This window comes from Pristis pectinata, chromosome 37, assembly GCF_009764475.1.
Source record: "Pristis pectinata isolate sPriPec2 chromosome 37, sPriPec2.1.pri, whole genome shotgun sequence".
NCBI classification, from domain to species: Eukaryota; Metazoa; Chordata; class Chondrichthyes; order Rhinopristiformes; family Pristidae; genus Pristis; species Pristis pectinata.
The window spans coordinates 13,361,311-13,382,103 of NC_067440.1; the positions used below are offsets into that span (position 1 = coordinate 13,361,311).

Here is a 20,793-nt window from a genome sequence, read left to right on the forward strand (position 1 = left end):
TGGGAGGGGTGGTACTGAGGGAGATCTGGAGTGACAGAGTGAGTGCTGAAGGAACAGTGAGAAAGAAAGAAAACAATTCCTATCGGGCTTGAAGGTTCAGCGATTTAATTAAATGGTCTCTTTCCAATTTCCGCTGACAGTTCCAGCTGGTGAATGGAATCTGTTGTGGGAAGCTTTCGGCTGGCTGGACTATTGACCCACACATTCCACTTAACTTGCCATTTCTTGCCTTTACTGGATTTCAGTAAAACGCTCTTGTCCCTGAGAACTTTACATAACAAACCCTACTTTGTCACTTTGTCAGAGATGCCAAAATTTTTGGTGTTCCCCCGGTGCCCAGCACACTTCAGAATGTCCCCTGCTGACCGCCAGTGTGGGCCTTCCTGAAGTGTGGTCACTGTTGTAGAGCAGAAACAGAGTAATCCATTTGTGCACAGCAAGCTCCCACAGAGTTGTGATGTCCATCTGGGATACTGGTTGGTGGTAAACTTTGGCCCCAGGGCCCTGTGCAGAAGCTCACTTCCTATCCACCCTAATTGTATCCCTGGGGTCTTTTCATCCACCTGACACACACCGCCTGGTTTTGCATCATCCAAATGATGGCACCTCCCTCAGTACTGCCCCTCCCACAGCACGGCACTCCCTCAGTACTGCCCCTTTTTTTTAACAGTTAGTTTATTGCATATTTCACACACTCTTCAAATTATTTTCCATCTCAGACAGCAAAAAACTCAATATTACAGAACATCTAAGTAAACGCAACAACACTTGCCTCGCTTCCCCCCCCCCCCCCACAGTCTCGGACATGGCCTGGAAACCACCATCCAGGCTGACTGACGGAGGCACAGACAGAGGCACAGCATTTTACAAAGTCAACAGTCTGAAAGGTGACATCTTCACAGGAGCCATGCCTCCAGGAGCTGCAACTGCTGTGTAGGTCCCACCACCTTCGAGCCGTTACAGCCGTCATGACAAGGCACTACGCAGTCAGTGATCACTAAACACTGCCAGTGCGATAAACAGCGACACAACCTGCAGGGCTCACCAGTAATTAGTCCCGCAAAAGAGCAGTGCAGAGAAAGGAGAGGTGGAAGTCTTCTCCAGATAAGCAGACAGTCCGTGTGATGAAACACCAGCGCCGTCCCTCCACAGCGCTCGGATCACAGACTCCAACACCTGGCAAAACAGATTCCTCCAAGAAGAAAACTGCTCCAGCCCACTGCTCCAGATGAAACCCACAATCCCCCACCACCCAACATCCTCCACAACTGCACCTTTGGATTTACACAATCACATTATCAGTTCGACGGGAGAGCACACTCAGTACTACCATTCCCACAGCGTGACTCTCCCTCAGCACTGCCCCTCCCACAGTATGACAGTCCCTCACAACTACCCCTCCCTCAGTGCGGCACTCCTTCACTTTGGGACTTCCCAGTTACTCTCTCTGTCTCCGTCTCTCCCTCGGATGTAAGGGTTCTAGAAGGGGTGCGGGAATGACTTACTGGAATGGTTTAAGGAACGAAGATTTCAGCCACAGGGTTAGCTCAGTGTCACTCTCCTGATACAGACACTCCATTCCAAGCTCTGTTCTGGGTAAACAAAGAAAAAGATTCAACGACTTCCTTGAAGAAATATAACATCCCTTCTGAAGTCCCTCAAAGTGGAGAAGAATCACTTGATAAAATATTGAGAACCTCGTGGCCATGAATTGGGAGCACACAGAGGTTCTGAATACGCTGCAGAAGGACCGCCTTGTCCCGCAGACTACCCACCCACCTGTCCATCAGGTCCTTACTGACCATCTGTGGAAGGGTCTGCAGGTCCCACCCTGCCTGATCAGTCAACTCAGAACTCACAGAACCGGAGTTAAAGCGAGTCAGAGACATACTGCACAGAAACGGTCCTTCATCCCACCATGTTCATGCCCACCCTCAATTACCCATCTCCACTGACCCCATCTACCAGCACTGGGTCCATGGCCTGCTAAACCTTGGCAATTCAAACGCTTGCCTGGATACTCCTTAAATGTTGTGAAATTCCGAGGGACTGCCTAAGTAGTAGAAGCTGGGGTAGTTCTTGGATGAAAGGGTGAGAGGATTTGATGGAAGTGTAGAAGATTTTGACAGGCTTTGAGAGGCTAAGTAGAGGTAAGTGCTTGGTTCAGTGACCAAGAGAAGGGAAATACCTATGGGTGATCTAGGTCTCGCTGCCCTAGCGTCGTGGGAACAGAGCCAGGTCTTTCATAAGACAACTAGATAGGCACTTGACTTGCAGAGATGTTTGGGCAGATAGCAGGGGTGTAATGGTGTTGTGGTTAAGTTACAGGACCGGCAACCAGAGTTCTGGACCATCACTCCAGAGACACGAGTTCAAATCCCACCAACCAGATGGGAAGTTAAATTTGTCACTAAATAAATGGTTCCATGGAAGTGACAGATTGTTGTGAAAACTCATGGGGTCCACTAATGTTCTCATCTGCAGTCTTTATCCAATCTGGGTTATGTGACTCCCCTCTGAATCACTTCAGGGGTGATTAGGGATAGGAAATAAATGCTGGTCCTTCCAGGGTCACCCACGTCCTGTAAATGAATTTAAAATGTCACCACATCCGCTTAGGAATGAGCAGTAAATGCCCGCATCCCATGAACAGGTTAAAAAAAGATGAGGAGAGAAAATACTCTGAAGAATAAATTCTGAAAATAATTGCAGAGTCCTTCCAGGAAATAGCTCAAAGCTTTGGCGTTAATATTCAGACCCCAGGAGGAAAGCGGGCAACTGCCAATCAAACATTTGCCAGAGAAAATCCTTTGAGGATTAAATTAAGTCGGATTGTTTGATAAAAATAAGCAGAGCCTAAATCTTTCCAAGAATACAGAGAGGGAAGGAGCCTGATTTGAACTGTGCATTTTCTGTAAATTAAATTCTCATCCTGCTGACTGGGGAATGCAACCAGTGAAATGTTTTTCTGCCTCGGCAATCCCTCGGGATCAGGAATAACTTAAAGATGAGTTGAAATAACACTTTTTCTGACCCCAGCAATTCCCAGCCATTAATATTTTGTTTCCAAGTACAGTCACAGTTATAATTTACAAAATGTAGCATCCAATTTGTAGCCAAGAAGCTCCCGAGAACAATTACTCCTGTTTGCCCCCGGTGAAGCCAGAATTTACTGCCCATGTCTAATTGCCCTTGACAAGGTGGGGGGGGGGGGGGCGAGCCACCTTATTGAACTGCTGCAGTCCTACTGGACTCAGGAGGGAGGGGGTTTCTCAGTTTGTACCCATGGGAGCGGTGAGGCAGGATGGTGTGCATGTTGGAGGGGTGCCTGCCGGGTGTGGTGTTCCCATGCACCTTCTTCCCTCTTGGCACTGGGAGGTGTTACCTGACAGCATAACTGTCCTTCTGAACCTCCCTTAAGGAAGGTCATAGCTGATGGAATCTTGCCACTTCCTTGTCTACTCCTTGACCAGCTAAGAGTACAAAATGGGTATAGAGTCCTCTATTCAAAAACCTGACTCAGGGAGAATAAATTTCTCATCTCTGTCTGGAATGGGTGACCTCTTATTCATAAACAATGCTGTTGGGGTAATCTTGGATGGTTACTTGTCAGATAAACATTGGCCCTCAATAGTGGGGGATTGGTCTGGATTTTGTCCACACACTGGAAAGGGATTTAAATCTACAATCTCCTGACCCAGAGTTTTCTACCTGGCCACAGCTGGCGAGGGTCATGGGGAAGGACGGCATGGCTGGGAGGAGTTGTGTCTGTTGCTATTCACTCATGGGATCTTTCCAGTGGAAAAGAAGGGTCAGGTGGCAGCTACACAGGTTGGAATGGCTGAATATCCATCCCTAGAATCAGATGCAGAATGAGGCCATTTGGCCTATTGTGTTAATGCCAGTTGAAAAGGAGCTCCCCCAGCCTAATCTCACCTTCTAGCACTACCCTGCATGTCCCAGAAGGGATTGTAGGGAGGCATACTATGGTCAGCATAGACGGGATGGGCCAAAGTGCCTGTATCTGTGCTATATGACTCTATAAGGCCATTCGGCCCCTCAAGCCTGCCCCACCATCCATTAAGATCCATGGCTAATCTTTTACCTCAGTATCACCTTCTCGCACTAACCCCACACTCCTTGATTTTCTAGTATCCAAAAATGTATTGATCTCTGACTGAACGTACTCGGGCACCGAACCTCCACTGCCCTCTTGGGTAGAGAGTTCCAATGATCCACCACTCTCCAGGTGAAGAAATCCATTCCCATCTCAGTCTGGAATGGCCAACCCATCATTGTTGAGACTGTGACCCCTGGTTCTGGCACCCTAGCCAAGGAAAGTATCAGCTCTCCATCTTCCCATCAGGATATTGATTGTTGCAGTGAGATCACCTGTCATACTTCTCTCCTCATACACTATAACCTCTTTTCCTTCCTCTAGTACTATCTTTAACTTCCCTTGAAAGCCATGACTGGAACACATTTTCTGTTGAATATATTTCCCTTACGGGGAAGTGCATAACTTAAAAATTATGTATTAAATGTTTAAATATTTTCTAATTTACTGACATTCCTTTAAAAGTAGTTTCCTAACCTACCAAAGCCAACTCGCACCTCAAATCTTCATAGTTTGTTTTATTCAGATTTAAGACCCTGGTTTCAGCTTGAATGAAACCACTTTCAATCTTTACATAAATCTCTATCACTCTTCCCTAAAGGATCCTGAACCACCTGATCATCAATTAACCCTTTCTCACTGCACAATACCACATAAGATGGTCTATTACTTCCTCAACACATTGATCTGGGAAACTCATCTCTTCTACACCCCACAACTCACCCTCCACGATTTGGATATGGACAAATCCCACCAGTGTTTTCTGCCCCTTGCTGTGTCTCAGCTCCACTCCACTGAATCTACTACATTACTACTTGAGCTGAGATCCTTCCTCCCCACTCTCTTTATCCAAGAGGATGTGGAGGATAGGGAGATCAGCATGGAGCTTGCTAATATGCTGGGGCATTTCAAGATAAAGGAGGAGGTAGTGTTGGGTCTCTTAAAGAGCATTAAAGTGGATAAGTCCCCAGAACCTGATGGGATATACCCCAGGTTATTGAAAGAGGCAAGAGATGAGATTGCTGGGGCCTTGACCAAGATCTCTGTGTCCTCTCCAGCCACAGGCGAGGTCCCGGAGGACTGGTGAGTAGCTAATGTTGTTCAAGAAGGGAAAGGGGGATAATCCTGGAAACTATAGACCAGTGAGTCTCACGTCAGTGGTAGGGAAGTTACTGGAGAGGATCCTCAGGGGTAGGATTTTTGAGCATTTGGAAAACCATAGCCTAATTAGGGACAGTCAGCATGGCTTTGTGCAGGGCGTGTCATGCCTTACTAACGATTCAGTTACTTGACGAGGTGACGAGGGTGATTGATGAAGGTAGAGCTGTGGATGCTGTCTACGTGGATTTCAGTAAGGCGTTTGACAAGGTCCCTCATGGGAGACTCACCCAGAAGATTAAGATGCATGGGATCCACGGTGAATTGCCCGTTTAGATTCAGAACTGGCTTGCCTGTAGAAGGCAGAGGGTAGTGGTCAATGGAACTTATTCTAGCTGGAGGTCTGTGAGTAGTGGTGCTCCTCAGGGATCCGTACTGGGACCTCTGCTGTTTGTGATGTATAGAAATGACCTGGGTGAAAATGTACATGGGTGGGTTAGTAAGTTTGCAGATGATACAAAGATTGGTAGTGTTGTGGATAGTGTAGAAGACCGGCAGAGGATACAGCGGGATATAGATCAGTTGCAGATATGGGCAGAGAAATGGCAGATGGAGTTTAACCCGGCCAAATGTGAAGTGTTGCACCTTGAGAGATCAAATGTAAAGGGACAGTACATTGTTAATGGCAGGACCCTTAACAGTGTTGATGAGCAGAGGGATCTTGGGGTCCAAGTCCATAGCTCCTGAAAGTGGCTGCACAGGGTTGATAGTGGCGGTTAAAGAAGGCATAGGGCATGCTTGCCTTCATTAGTCGAGGCACTGAGTTCAAGAGTCAGGAAGTTAAGCTGCAGCTTTATAAACTTCAGTTAGGCCGCATCTGGAGTATTGCATTCAGTTCTGGTCGCCCCGTTATAGGAAGGACGTCGAGGCTTTGGAGAGGGTGCAGAAGAGGTTTACCAAGATGCTGCCTGGATTAGAGGGCACGTGCTATGAGGAGAGGTTGGACAAACTTCGGTTGTTCTCTCTGGAGTGGCGGAGGCTGAGGGGAGATCTGATAGAGATTTATAAGATTATGAGAAGCACAGACAGACAGCCGGTATCTTTTCCCCAGAGTTGAAATGTCTAATACCAGAGGGCATGCATTTAAGGTGAGAGGGGGTACATTCGAAGGAGATGTGCAGGGCAAGTTTTTTTTTACACAGAGTGGTAGGTGCTGGAATACGCTGCCTGGGGTGGTGGTGGAGGCGGCAGACACGATAGAGGGGTGTTCAGGAAGCTCTTAGCTAGGCACATGAAAGTGAGGGAAATGGTAGGATATGGACATCGTGTAGGCAGAAGGGATTAGTTTAGTTGGGCATTTTATTACGAATGTAATTGGTTCAGCACAACATTGTGGGCCGAAGGGCCTGTTCCTGTGCTGTACTTTCTATGTTCTATCCCATTCTTCAACATCAGCGCTCTCCCATCTCCTGCTCCACATTGCCTATCACTCCGGGCATAGTTTAATTCCCCACCTCAGTCACTTTATAATGACGTCTGTGTAATAGTTGTTGAGCCTTACTAATTTATTTCTAGTTCTGGCATCAGTTCATCCCTGGTTTCCAATGCTCCGTGCACTCAGATAAACAGCTTTCAAATTTTCCCTGCTCTGACTCTAACTGGAAGTAAACTCTAAAGTTAGTGTGCTCTGTGCCTTCCCGTTATATTCTGGTCATTACACTTTTCACTATTGCCTTGTCTTTTCTTGAACTAAGTTATCCCTCCCCATGATCTCAATGCCAGTTATTCAATTTACTTGGTTCCAGCCCAATTCTTGGGAACCTGTCCCAGTGGAACAGCTCCCTCTTTCCCCAGTGCTCCATGAATTGAAACTTATGATTTCTACACCAATCTGTCAGCCACATTCTGATCTTACTTGCCTAATGCCAGTTTGCACGCAGCTCATCCAGTAATCCAGAGATTATCATCTTTGTGTTCTGCTTTTTAATTAGAACCCTGGCTCTCCAAACCTCTGTCCCAGTGATCTCATTGGTTTCCACGTCGACTGCGACCACGGGATCCTTCTCCTTCCACTCCAAGTTCCTTTCCAACCCCAAGTAGATGTCCTTTACCCTGCCACCAGCCAGACTGCACTGTTCCCTATTACCACTATATTCCTCTTGGTGGTCAGTATGGACATGATAGGCTGAAGGGCCTGATTCCATGCTGTGTGACTACTCTCTCCCACAACAGCTTTTCAATTACACACCCATGTTCTGTTTCAATGTGATGAGGACAGCGAGTTGCAGCGCTCTGGGTGAAAACAGTTTTCCTCATCTCCCCTCTAAATCCTTTTCCCAATTACATTAGAACCATGCTCCCTGGTCAACGCCCTTGAGGTTTTTGAGCCCTCTGCTTCGCGGAATAGGACCTTCCTCTTTGCCCTGTCTAGACCCCCCACTTACAATTCTTCACTCTTCAATCAAGTCTCCCCTCAGCCTCCTCTGTTCCAAGGAAAACCACTGTCCATCCAATCTTTCCTCACAGCTACAGTGTTCCAGTACTGGCAATGTCCTGGCAAATCTCCTCTGCACCCCCTCCAGTCCAATCCCATCTTATGATGTGGTGATCAGAATTGTGTGCAGAGCTTAATCTGAGGCCTGACTAGTGTTGTGCGCAGTTCCAGCACAATTTCCCTGCTCTTACATTCTGTGCCCAGACAATAATGGAAGTCAGCTTTCTTTAACCATCACCTTGGCTACTCTGCTGCCTTTAAGGATCTGTGGACGTACACTCCAACGTTTCAGCGCCAAGGACAGCTGTGTTGGCCTGACTCAGCGAGAGAATGACCCAGCTGAATCCAGAAACACACAGGCAAGGCGCAGAGAAAATAACAGGCTAACCTTCGACGGAACAATCTGCATGGCAGATGGAGAGGTTTGACCCTGTTTGGAAGGTAAAGAATTAATCAGAGGCTGCTTTTAGCTTGAGCGGATTACGGCTCTCAGAGAGCCTATCTCTGGGCACATGCACCATCCACCAGCTCAGAGCCGAAGGAGAAAATGAAGGTGGTGTGAATGAAGGGAAAATTCAGGCACAACCTGCTGATGGCAACTTACAAATAAAGTCTTTCAGCAGACTCCCACACTCTAAATAATCGTCCAACCACTCAGTGGACTCAATCTACTTCATCGCCTTATCTCAAGTTTGATATCTCTCAGAGGGAGTGCCACATTGCTGCATTTCTTTGACACCTTTTTGGATCTCAGGGCCACACTCGTTATCTTCTTCTCTCCTTTCCACTTCCTACACTCCCCTTGCACACTTTCCTCGCCACTCCATCAAACCCCTCACCTCCCCACTCCGTTCTCTCTGCTTTTGCACCCTGTTCTGCCCTTGCACCCCTAATGACTGCTGGGTGACAGCTATACCTCAATGGGTCACTCACTCGCCCCTACGTCCAAAGATCATGGGTTTCCAGTCTCCCTTGATTGAGCACAACAGCCTGTGAATGACACAACCTGTGCTGAAGGAGCAGGGTACTGTGGGAGGGGCACAGTGCAGCACTCCTTCAATACTCCCTCAGTACTGGGCTGTTGACCAAACATTTGTGGTGGAGTCTTTGGAGTGGGACTTTCTGACTGAGGGGTTGTGCTAGTTGTCCACATAGACGTGGTGTTACTGAATAATCCATGGTTCAGACCACTAGCCCCGAGGACTGATTTAGAGGATATTTTCTAGTGTCCAGGCAGATCCAGATCATCTTCAGCAAGGCTCGATCCCTATAACGTTCCCAGAAAATAGTGTGATCCCTGAGGAGATGACACTCATGAGATCGTGATCTGTTACAACTGTACAGATCGTTGGTGAGACCACAGTTGGAGCACTGTGTGCAGTTCTGGTCACCCAGCAAAAGGAAGGGTGTCATTAAGCGGAAGGCACACTGAAAAGATTCACAAGAATGTTACTGGGACTGGTGGGCTAGAGTTAGAAAGAGAGATTGGATAGGCTGGGACTGTTTTCCCTGGAGTGGAGGAGGTTGAGGGGTGACCTTATGGAGGTTTATTTTAATATCATGAGGGGTGTAGATAAGGTATATGGTCAAAGTCTTTTTCCCAGGTAGGGGAGTCTAAAACTGGAGGGAATAGATTTAAGGAGGGGGATGAAAAATTTTAAAGGAACCTGAGGGGCAACTTTTTCCACACAGGGAGTGGTGGGTATATGGAACGAGCTGTCAGAGGAAGAGGCAGATCCAATTATAATGCTTAAAAGACATTTGGACAGGTATGTGGCTAGAAAAGGCTGAGAGGGATATGGGCCAAATGGAGGCAAGTGGATCTAGCTTAGATGGGCATTATGGTTAGCATGGACCGGTTGGGCCAAAGGGCCTGTTTCTGTGCTGTATAAATCAATGACACTAACTATAACCTGAGCTCTGCATACCCATCCAACTCCCCACCCACTTATCGAGTATCTACCTATCATTGCCTTAAAAATAGTGAAAGACCAGTGGGGGGTGGGGGTTGATGGGCATGAGAGATTGGGTTACTAAGAAATGTGAGAGGTTCACCAGGATGCTACCTGGATTAGAGAGTGTTAGCTATAAGGAGAGGTTGGACAAACTTGGGTTGTTTTCTCTGGAGCGTTGGAGACTGAGTGGAAACCTGACAGGTAAATAAAATCACGAGAAGAAATGTCAAATACTAGAGGGCAGAGCTTTAAGTGAGAGGAGGAAAGTTTAAAGGAGATCTACGGGGCAAGTGTTTTCACACAGAGTGTGATAGGGGCCTGGAAGGCACTGGCAGGGGAGGTGGAGATACGAGAGCAAAGTTTCAGAGGCATTTAGATGGACACATGAATGGGCAGGGATTGGATGGATATAAACCACATACAGGCAGATGTGCAGTTTAAATTGGCATCATTGTCAATGGACCAAAGGGTCTGTTCCTAAGCTGTATGTCCTATTTCCCACATTATATATTTGCCAGAAGTCTTGCTTGTTCCTTTAACCTTTCTAGATCCCTCTGTAGCCTCTACTACCAGGAGAATGCCTTGTACCCTGCTGCCATCCGATGGCCAAGCACACAATTACGTCAGCGATGAGTTGGACATCTTCACACCCTCTCCTCTGGTGGGGCCGCCTCACTGGGCCACTTCTCCTACCCAATCCTCACTGGGTGGGGGGGGGGGGGGTGGGGGGGTGGGTGGAGGGGTGGTGTCAGGGGAGGGGCAAATCACCAAACCAAATACAGCATGACAGTGGATTCACAGCCCAGAAAGAAGCTACTCGAGCCTATTCCACCGAGATCACGGCAGATCCTGCACCTTGTCCACTTTCTCCACCCGTCCCGATATCCCTCAGTGCCCCAAAATCCCGGCCTCAAATACTCTGTGACTTAGCACCCTCCGAGGAAAAGAGCTACAACGAATGACGACCCTGCGAGTGAAGAATGTATTTCACTGTGTTTCAATGTACATGTGACTAATAAAAGATATCTTATCTTACCTTATCTTATCCTTCTCCCAGCCAGCTTCACTCTTCCCCTTGGACTGAGCCACCAGTTCACTCAGTATCTGGCTGATGCTTCTCTCTACTTCAGCCTCCTCCCAACCTCTCCATCTCCCCCCATCTCCTTCTGTTCCTTACCCCTTGTGTGTCACCAGTTGCCCATTCGGAGGGAAGTGTGACGGAATTTGCCAAGGAACTACCTAGCATTGTATGGATACAGTGCAACCAACTATTCTTTGGTGGGATGGGATAGGATGGGATGGGGGTGAAAGTAGTAAGTTCGATTGATTTTGCACTTGGAAATCTTTGCTCTCCCAATGCTGTTCTCCCAGTGGTTGGGCGGGAGGGGATATGGGGGGTGGGGGGTGCCAGTTGTCAACCCCTCACACAGGTCACTCCCTCACCCTGCAACTCTCCGCTGTGGACGGAGACGGATTAAAGCAGCCAGCAGGTTTGTACCAGAAGTTAACCGTACCTGGTGCAACTATTCGCCACGGTCAGCAAACCATCCCAACCCCACACACCTCCCTCTCTGCCAACTCCATTAGCTGTACTACACCCCCACAAGTGGCTCCAAACCTCTGCAACAACACCCCCCCCCCTCCACCCCGGGCCATTGGTCCCACTTACACCCTCCTCCCTCACTGTTAAACCTCTACTTTCAACCCTTTCTCCTCCCCCTCCCTCCCCTTCTCTCCTCCCCTCCCCACTCCCATTTGCCTCCACCTTCCCCCTCCCTCTACCCCCTCTCCCTACCCTCACCCCTTCCTCTTCCTCCCTCCGCCTCCCCTCCCCCCGTCTCCCCTCCCCCCCTCCCTCCGTCTCCCCTATTCCTCTCCTCATTCCTCCTCCCCATCACCCCACTCCCCTCCGCCCACAGCCTCCCTGCCTTCCCTCCCCTCCCCTCCTCATCAATCCTTCCACCTCCCTTCTTCCACTCCATCTCCCCTCTCTCCCCCCCCCCCCTCCGGTCCCCTCCCCTCATTCCTCCCCCTCCCCCCCGGTGCTGACAGGACGCCCGTGCGCGCGTTCAGTGACGTCACCCGGCAAATATTCCGGGCGGTCTCGGGAACGGGCGCGTGCTCGTGCCGCGCGGGCGCGAGCGGGGGAGGCAGGTCGCGCGCAGGCGCGCCCGGCGGTGGGCGGAGCGACGGTTGTCGTGCAGTTCGGGCGGGAAAGCGGCTCCGTGCGGCCGGGATCGGCGGCCCGCGCCATCTGTGGGGGGTGAGGGAGGGAAGTAGTGAGGGAGCCGGGGAGGTTGGGGGGGGATGAGGGGGGTCGGGGAGCGTGGGTGGGGAGTGGTGAGGGAGCGGGGGGTCGGGGAGCGTGGGGGGGGGAGTGGTGAGGGAGCGGGGGGGGTGAGGGGGGTCGGGGAGCGTGGGGGGGGAGTGGTGGGGGAGCGGGGGGGTGAGGGGGGTCGGGGAGCGTGGGGGGGGGAGTGGTGGGGGAGCGGGGGGGGTGAGGGGGGTCGGGGAGCGTGGGGGGGGAGTGGTGGGGGAGCGTGGGGGGGGAGTGGTGAGGGAGCGGGGGGGTGAGGGGGGTCGGGGAGCGTGGGGGGGGAGTGGTGGGGGAGCGGGGGGGGGTGAGGGGGTCGGGGAGCGTGGGGGGGGAGTGGTGGGGGAGCGGGGGGGGGTGAGGGGGGTCGGGGAGCGTGGGGGGGGAGTGGTGGGGGAGCGGGGGGGGGGTGAGGGGGGTCGGGGAGCGTGGGGGGTGTGGGGGGGCGGGGGGGGTGAGGGGGTCGGGGGCGTGGGGGGGGGGGGGGGGGGGAGCGGGGGGGGGGGGGGGGGGGGGGGGGGGGGGTCGGGGAGCGTGGGGGTGGAGGGGGGAGAGTGGTGAGGGAGGTGGGGTGGGTGAGGGAGTGGGGGGAGGGAGGGCGTGGGAGGTGAGGGGGTGGATGAGGGAGAGGGCTGGATGAAGGTGAGGGAATGTGGGGGGGGGGTGGGACTGAGGCAGGAGGGGTGAGGGAGGGATCCCCTCGGTACTCAGAAACCTCCTGTGTGGGGTTTCGGGTGCATGAAGCATAGTCTGGCGTGGGCGGGCATTTGCCCTGCGCAGCCCTGGGAGCGGGTCCCCCTTTCTTGCCCTGTTGCCTGCTCTGAAGCCTGGTAATTTCGAGAGGGGGACAGGCAGGGGTGTGCGTTGGACAACGACGCGGAGTGGGGGCATGTGGGTGGTGGTTGGGGGCTGGGGGGGAAGGGGTGCACCGTGCCTTGTGACCGAGGTGGGGGTTGCCAGAGGTTTGGACAGAGCTGGTGGATAGAGAGACCCCTCTGCTTGGGAAAGGGGTTGAGAACAGGGGTACAGAGAATGGGGGAGGTTGGCCAACAGTGACATGAGGAAAATCGTCCACACACAAGGAGGCCATTCTGCCCATTGGGTCTATCCCACCTCCCCTGGGGAGCACTGTCATTGTCTTGAGGTTATATCAGAACACTTGTGACTTGATGTCCTACCTGAGGCTGGGGTGAGCTCTCCTCCCTCCTCCATGGTATTGCCTGAGTATTAACTAAACTTAATAACTGCTAAAACCTTCCTTTTAGGTATTCTGAATCCAACTAATTTGGAAAATAGAAGGTGGAGGAATGTGGGACTTGGTTAGACACAGAGAAACTGGAGCAAGAGAGTGCAAAGGTCAATAAACTTGAGGCTGGGGTCACCCATCTTCATCCAACAAAGAGTGGATCTTTCTTCTCATTTTGCCCCCTTTTGCTCTGACTTGCTGGGGTACAGCCTATTCCAATGTTCTCCTAATCAATCCTACATTCCTCATATTCACAAGCCCATCTAAAACTCTGCTGCCCAGTGGACTCTTTACCAGAATTCAACATAGACTTGATGGGCCGAATGACCTTCCTCTGGGCTGACTCTTGCATAGTTTCATGGCCCCTGGGGCTGACGGGACTTGGAGCCCATGGGCGTCACTGTCCCAAGGAAAGGCAATGCCGAAGCATATCGATACTGGCACCACCAAGCACAGCCTCACTTGTGATTCTTTCTATGGTTCCTCGTGCAGCATCGCCCACTGTGCTCTTAACAATGAAACGCCGGAGGAAATTTGGAAACCAGAAGGTGGAGGAGTGTGGGATTTGGTTGGACACGGAGGAGCTGAAGAGAAAGAGAGCGAAGGTCAGAAAACTTGGGGCTGGGGTCACTGTGTATGGGTGGATCTTTCTTTTCTAATTTTGTCCCCTTTGCTCTGACTTGCCAGCCACTCTTGTATATCTTGTTAGAGTGATCTATTGGACAAAGCTTGTGGTTCCTTGTGCCCATTATCACCTCCGCTCACTAGCTTCAGTCCACCAGCAACCCAGATTTAAAACTTCCATCCTTTGTTTAAATCTCTCCATGGCCTAACTTCACCCAACCAGTACAGTCTCCTCTAGCTCTATAACCCACTGAGATCCCTGCATTCCTCCAATTCCAACTTTTCAGCCATCCCTGATTTTCATTGCACCAGAACTGGTGACCATACTCCAGCTGCCTGAACCCCACCCTATAGAATTTGCCTTCCTAAACCTCTCCACCTCTCTTCTTCCTTGCTCTCAGGCTCCTTGAGCTTTTGGTCACACTTCCTAATGCTTCCTTGATAAAAACAGAAAATTCTGGAAATAAACAGCAGGTTTGATGATATTTATGAAGAGAGAAACAGAGTTAACTTCTTGTACAATGTCAGGAGAGGATTGTTTGAAGCACAGGGAACACAAATTTAAGGTATGGATCAATGTGAGGACATTTTTTTGTGCAGAGAGCAGTGATGATCTGGAACCCAACATACAAGATCATCAGTAAAAAATAAACTGCTGGAGGAACTCAGCAGGTCAGGCACCATCTGTGGAGGGAGATGGACATCAGCATTTCAAGTTAAGATCCATTGTCCAGCACGTGGACTGTCCATCTCCCGCTACAGATATTCTCTGACCTGCTGAATTCCTCCAGTAGTTTCACTGTTGTTCTAGATTCCAGCATCTGCAGTCTCTTGGTGTCTCCATAAAAGGTCATCAACCTGAAATATTGACTCTTCACAGATGCTGGCTATCCTGCTGGGTATTCCTGGCATTTTCTGCTTTTTAGCTCAGGTTTCTATTAGCTACAGTATTTTACTTTTGATCCCTCTGAGATCTCTCTACTTTTCCATTCCTGGCTTCTTGGGCATCCCAGATTCCTATTCACTCCCCTCCATGATTTTATAGTCCTCTGTATATGGTCACCACTCAGCCTCCTACATCCCAGCCTATCCAACCTCTCCTTATAACCAAAACCCTTTAGTCCTCTCCTTTAAGGTCTTCCTCCCTTTGCCCTAGCATTTGGTTACCTGCCCTGAAACCTGCTCAGGTGACTCAGTGTCAGATTTTGTTTGACACCAGTATTATGACACAGAAGGAGTTCATTTAGTCCACTTAGCTCATGGCAGCTCCCAGCAGAGCATTCCCATTCCTCTTTGGGATCTTCCCCTTGTTTTGAGTGAAAGGAAACAAATTCAAGGTCTCAAAAGTGAAGGACTCTGAACACAGTCTGGCAAGAAAGGATTTTATTTACAAAGACAGACCAGGGAAAATGGTAACAGGAATAACACACACAGTTTATAGTGAGTGTGGGAAAATTGCAACAGGGGGAAAATACACACACACAACTAACTGGGTACACACAATCAAGGAACAGTCTATACAATACCTGCCACCCCTTGATTCAGTGCAGGCACAGCTCTATGCTACCAGGAATCCTAACTAATTTCTCTTAAACAATGCACAGCTTACCTCAGCATCCCTCAGAGACAAAAGAGCAAGAACCAAACACATGTGGCACTCTTTATAGTGCTGGAGGGCTGGGGGGTCCAGCCCAGGTAGTTCAAACAGGCCAATGGCCCAAGGCCAAGTACAAAGGTGCTTAAAGGGACCAATGGTCAGTGTGCACTGATGGGTGGGGCGGAGCCAAACCTTGATTGACAGTGTTGTGTCCTTCGACCAGGTAGGGGTAGTGTTGTCACGTGACAGCCACAACCCTCCACAATACACCCCGTAGCCCCATCATGTATTCTCTCTCACTTGCTCACAAACTTCCCCTTTTTGATTCCTTTGCACTTGACAATATACAGTATCCAATTAACCAACCAGCACATCTTTGGAAAGGAACTGGAGCACCCAGAGGAAATCCACACACTGGAGTGCCTTGGGATGCTTTACTACATCAAAGGCACGACATAAATGAAATCTGGCAAGCATGCATTCAGTTGTTAGACATTTTGTTCAGTTGCTGGATCATTCCCACTATTCAGTCATTACCAGGGTGTAATTACACCACCCCCAGTACATGCACCAAATTGTAACTGCACCCCAAATCCAGAATCAAGGTCTAATCACCTCCCTCCTCATTTGCATCTGTCAGTCGCTTGTCATATTGATCCATTGGGGAGCTGATTAACTAAGCATTCATTTGTTCATTAAAAGGTGCATTTATGAGTTACTTTGAGGGTGACCTGGAAGTCTGACCAGCTTGTCCATCTCTTGTCTGCCACTTACAATTCACACTGTTTTTTCTAACCTCAAAAATGTTCTGTTTTCAGGCCCATTCCATTTCAGAGCTTCTGAATCCTCTGTCTAGGAGCAAATACAACATTGAGGTTTCTCTAAATCTCACGCAGACAAGGGCTCCCCAGCGCTGTGTCAAACAGACGACGGTCTCTTCCTTCTTCTTCCCAAAGTCCAAAGGTACCGTGACTTTCCTTCTCTGTGTGCCTTCGAGCCATGGAATTTGGGATGGGTTCAGAAATATGCAGGTGGGAGAGATCTGCTTTAACTAGCCCTTCTCAAATATTAAAGTGTTCTCTCTGATGGACAAATAATTCACAAGAAGATTAATGGGGTGAGGTGTTTATTAGATTATTGATAGCGTTTGCTCGACCTCAAAAGGAAGCTCGTCGCCCACTGTGTTTGTATCAGCACTTTTGTATTATTCAGTTAGGCTCCCCTCTTGGGTTAGATAATTGTTTTTGTAAGTTTTGTTAGTGAATATGGCAACATCCATCTTCAGATACAAATCTCTTCAACCGGTGAAAGAAGAGAGGCTTAGGGGAAAGATTTAAGTATTCAAAATGGAAGTCCTTCTAAAGTGTGGTTGCTGTTGTAATGTAGGAAAACCAGCAGCTGATTTACCCCCAGTAAAAGCCCACCGACAGCAATGTGATGGTGAACAGATGACCTTCTCTGTTGGTTGAGGGATAAACAATCATAGAGTCGTACACAGTTTACAGTGGTGGCCATGGAATTTTGTCATCTGTTCTAATGTCTCATCATCTCTGATAGTCCAGGGCTCCCTTATTATGGCCTCCAACAGTGCAGGAAACACTCAACGATGTCCCTCCAAGACTGCATTTCTACATTCTGTTTCTTAGTCCAGCAGTGCTCTGCTAGCAGTCTAATGCCCCTCCAATAGTGTTGCACTCCATTAGCGCTCCCCCTGCGATGGTGGGGCACTCCCTTAGTCCCTTTGGCAGGGCAATGCTTGCTTTGTACTGGCTCTCTGACTGCAACGTTCCCTCAGCACTTCCCCTCCCCCAGTGCAGCATTCCCTCAGCACCACCCCTCCCACAGTACAGTTCCCTCAGTACTCGACGGTGTGATGCTAGTGATAGAATATGCTTTGAGCCAATTAAGCAGTTGTGTGCAGCCTAAGGCACTAGGTAGAACAGCTGTAGGCTTATGATGAACAGTCCACACCTTCAATTCTATATTGTCAAAGAAACATTACAAGTTATGCATCAATGGAATCCATTGTGTCCATGTCATCTGGGCTATTGACCCTAATCTACTTTCCAACACTGACTGTAGCCCTGCACCTCACGGGTGCAGGTGGTGTATCTGCCTCACCACCCTTTCAGGCAATGAGTTCTGGATCCCCAGCGCCCTCTGGATGAGAAAAATCCTCTGTCCCTTCCACCAGTTCTCTTAATACAGCACTGAAACAGGTTCTTCAGTTTTCATAAATACTAATCCTACACTAATCTCATTTTATCCTCCCTACATTCCCATCAACTCCCCCCAGATTCTACTACTCACCTACACTTAATGGGCAATTTATAGTGGCCTCTGGTTATTGCCTGTCTTCCCTTCATGTTCACACTGTGAATGTCCCTCATTAATTTTATATTTAAGGGAACACACCCCCCCAACTGAGATAACTGCTCCTCTGGACCGTAATCCTGCCAACATCTGCCGGAGGAACTCAGTATCAGGTTGAAACCCTACATCACGACTGTCAACGATTCCTTTCCTCCCACAGATGCTGCTTAACCCGCTGAGTTCCTCCAGCAGATTGTTTGTTGCTCTAGATTTCAGCATCGGCAGTCTCTAGTGTCAACATTCTCCTAAACCTCTGCACTCTGCACCATCTCTCATGCTGTCACATCCCTCAGATGTGGACATGGTACTCAAGCTGACTATTGTTGGTTACCTTTGATTTGTGCTTCATAGGTAAGCCTGGGAACATCTCACATGCCTCTAACCTGCAGGCAGTGGACACTGCCTCTCCATTCTCTAGCACCAGTGAAGAAGAAACGCTTGCAGATCAGCCTGAGCTGATTGTTGACGCCGATTCCTGTGCAGACGGCCTTGGCTTCAACACTATGGCGGATGGCAGGGAGATGGGGCCCACGACCCTGAGAGAGGTCTGCCATGCCACAGTGAGGAACGACTCTCCTCCCAGAACTGCACACATCAACACTGCACTGACATCAGATGAGCAGATTTCGGGCATATTACAGCAAACACAGCATTCCCGTCACAAAGCTACCACAGGTATTGATGGTGTAACAAGTGAGTTGCAGTCCAGCACTACAGGGGAAACTGCTGCATCCATCAAAGGTCTGACTCTGTCTCCTGATGACAGTACCCAACATGACTTTACTCAGGATTCACAAGGGAACAGATTGATTTCACACAGGGGGTCAGCATGGTCCGCTGCTGTCAGTTCCCCACTAAAACGTGAAGCCTGGCCTCACGCTGACTCCGAAACGCCGTGCGTCGAGAGCTTCAGAGCAGAGTTATCAGACTCCATCACCTCGACACAGTGCACTGCAAGCAGAGCACGGAGTTTATTCAAAAGGAAGGCAGTGCCTTCACCCAAGAAACTAAACTCAGACCGAGGCAAAGGTTCATTTCTAGACGATAAGGAAAATATCTTCAAGCCTGCATTGTCTCATTTCATGGGAAAGAGGAGCAATCTGAATCAATCGTCTTTGAAAAGGACCCCATTGCCCTTGGGAAGTGTTTCCCTCCCGCAGTGTCTGAGTGTACCCTATGACAAACCCATGGCTTTTAAGAGGTGGCAAGGGCTGCCCAGTGACCAGTGCGAGCTGTCAGATTTGTTCAGCCAAGATTCACAGGGGAACCAGGTTATCTCCCATCGGAGCATGAATAGCAGGATCAGGGTGGCCCCTTCCGGGGGCAGTGGTCCCCTGCGTGCTCTGTGTCAATCACCCCCTGTGGTGGGGCTGGAAGATGATATCACATTCTCACCACTGTTTACACAAGATTCTGAGGGCTATGCAGTGATCAAACACAGTTCAAGAGCAATGAATTAATTATTTGCTTTGTTTTTGGATCATCGCTTTTCTCCTTCTTATCCTGAAGGTAAATGTAAAAGTTAAAAGGAATAAAGATTATTTTCATTAAACAAAACTTTTGCTTAACGTTTGAGCTTTTTGGGATTCCAGCTAGGGACTGGAGCAGCACACACATGCTTAGTCCAAAGACATCAAGCACCAGCATTTAAGTTCAGGTTTATTGTCATAGGCATATATACACAGGGTATAAATGCCATGAAAATTAGCATTTTTGCAGCAGCAACACAACATGTTACAAACATGTTAAAATAAACTTAACATAAATTATACATAACACACGTGTGCAAAATAAATATGATGACACTAGTGCAAGATCGAGAGAGAGGAAAAAATACAGTCCGAGGTAGTGTCAAGGTTTTTCAGGTAGATTCAAGAACCTGATGGCAGTGGTTGCCCACAGAAGCTGTGGTTGAACCTTGAGGTGTGGGTCTTCAGGCTCCTGTACCTCCTGCCTGCCGGCAGCATTGAGAAGATGCCCTGGCTCTGCTAATGATGAAGAGCCCTACCTGTGATGAAGCTGGCTGAGTCCACGACTCACTGCAGCCTCTTGCGGTCCTGTTTATTGAAATTCTCATACCAAGCTGTGGTGCAACCAGTTATTGTTTCTCCAGCCTGACCTGAGTGTTTCCAACATTTTCTGTTTTCAATACAGCTGTCAACTACATTTCCTTCCACTTCAGAGATTTAACCCAGCCTGGCACTCCCAGTACAAAAGCAAAATACCTGAGATGCTGAAAGTAGAAACTAAAGGAGGAAAATGCTGAACAGACAGAGCAGGGCAGCCAGCATCTGTGGAGAGGAGAGTTGACATTTTGGATCAGATGTACTGAAATGTTAACTATCTTTCTATCGATCTATCGGGATAAGGCCAGAAATTGGGGCTAGGTAGGAATAGTATTAGTTTAGCTCATGGAGCAGACTTGATGGGCATTCTTGTGAAAAATGCCACATCCTAGATAAGCCTTTGAACAACAACACATTCCCTGGGAAGGAGTGGCAGATCAGAGCAATACACACGCCCTGGGAATGGGCAGTGTCTGAAGTGGGAAATGTTCAACAGCACGGCACTCCTCCCCTTGCGCTGTGTGAGTATTGACTGACACTGCTGTGGTGGATCACCAATGAGTGAATCACTGAGAGCACAGTGCACAGCAACAGTCATAGGGACCAGGGCCATGCATCACAGTGATCTGACTAATCCAATAAAAGTAAATTCAAAATAAATTGACTTGTGATGTATTGAATTACAGAATGCCAAATGAAATTGAAACATTTTCTATTATGGAATTTGAACCACAGGGAAGCTCCTTGACCTATGGAACCAGAGCTGACTTCTTGAGAGAGCCCTCCAGTTAATCCCACACCCCTGTTCTTTGCTCGGAGTGCTGAAAATTGATCCTCACTGGCCACAGGAGTAGTACCAGATGATTGGTGGCAAATGTGATTCCTTTGTTTAAGAGAGGGAGTAGGGAT

At 49.1% G+C, this 20,793-nt stretch overlaps 1 protein-coding gene and 1 long non-coding RNA gene across 2 annotated transcripts; one reads left to right on the top strand and one right to left on the bottom strand.

Moving 5' to 3' along the window:
- Nucleotides 1-209: 209 nt before the first annotated feature.
- On the bottom strand, nucleotides 210-11,327 carry LOC127586622 (uncharacterized). The gene is made up of 3 exons (XR_007958713.1): nucleotides 10,701-11,327; nucleotides 1,506-1,592; nucleotides 210-1,176 (listed from the first exon to the last, which is right to left on the bottom strand). It is a non-coding gene; the product is annotated as an uncharacterized LOC127586622 (long non-coding RNA).
- Nucleotides 11,328-11,719: 392 nt separating this feature from the next.
- On the top strand, nucleotides 11,720-19,365 carry LOC127586614 (aurora kinase A and ninein-interacting protein). The gene is made up of 4 exons (XM_052044723.1): nucleotides 11,720-11,927; nucleotides 13,717-13,829; nucleotides 16,264-16,408; nucleotides 18,170-19,365. Exons 2-4 carry the CDS (start codon nucleotides 13,740-13,742, stop codon nucleotides 19,276-19,278), a joined length of 1,344 nt encoding a protein of 447 aa, XP_051900683.1. The 5' UTR covers nucleotides 11,720-11,927; nucleotides 13,717-13,739; the 3' UTR covers nucleotides 19,279-19,365.
- Nucleotides 19,366-20,793: the final 1,428 nt, after the last annotated feature.

Bases quoted from the DNA above. Each gene is read 5' to 3' on its own strand.
- LOC127586614 (XM_052044723.1), top strand. From the start codon at position 13,740: ATGAAACGCCGGAGGAAATTTGGAAACCAGAAGGTGGAGGAGTGTGGG. The intron at 13,830-16,263 runs GTCAGAAAACTT...TTCTGTTTTCAG, and splicing joins TGAAGAGAAAGAGAGCGAAG to GCCCATTCCATTTCAGAGCT. The intron at 16,409-18,169 runs GTACCGTGACTT...TGTGCTTCATAG, and splicing joins CTTCTTCCCAAAGTCCAAAG to GTAAGCCTGGGAACATCTCA.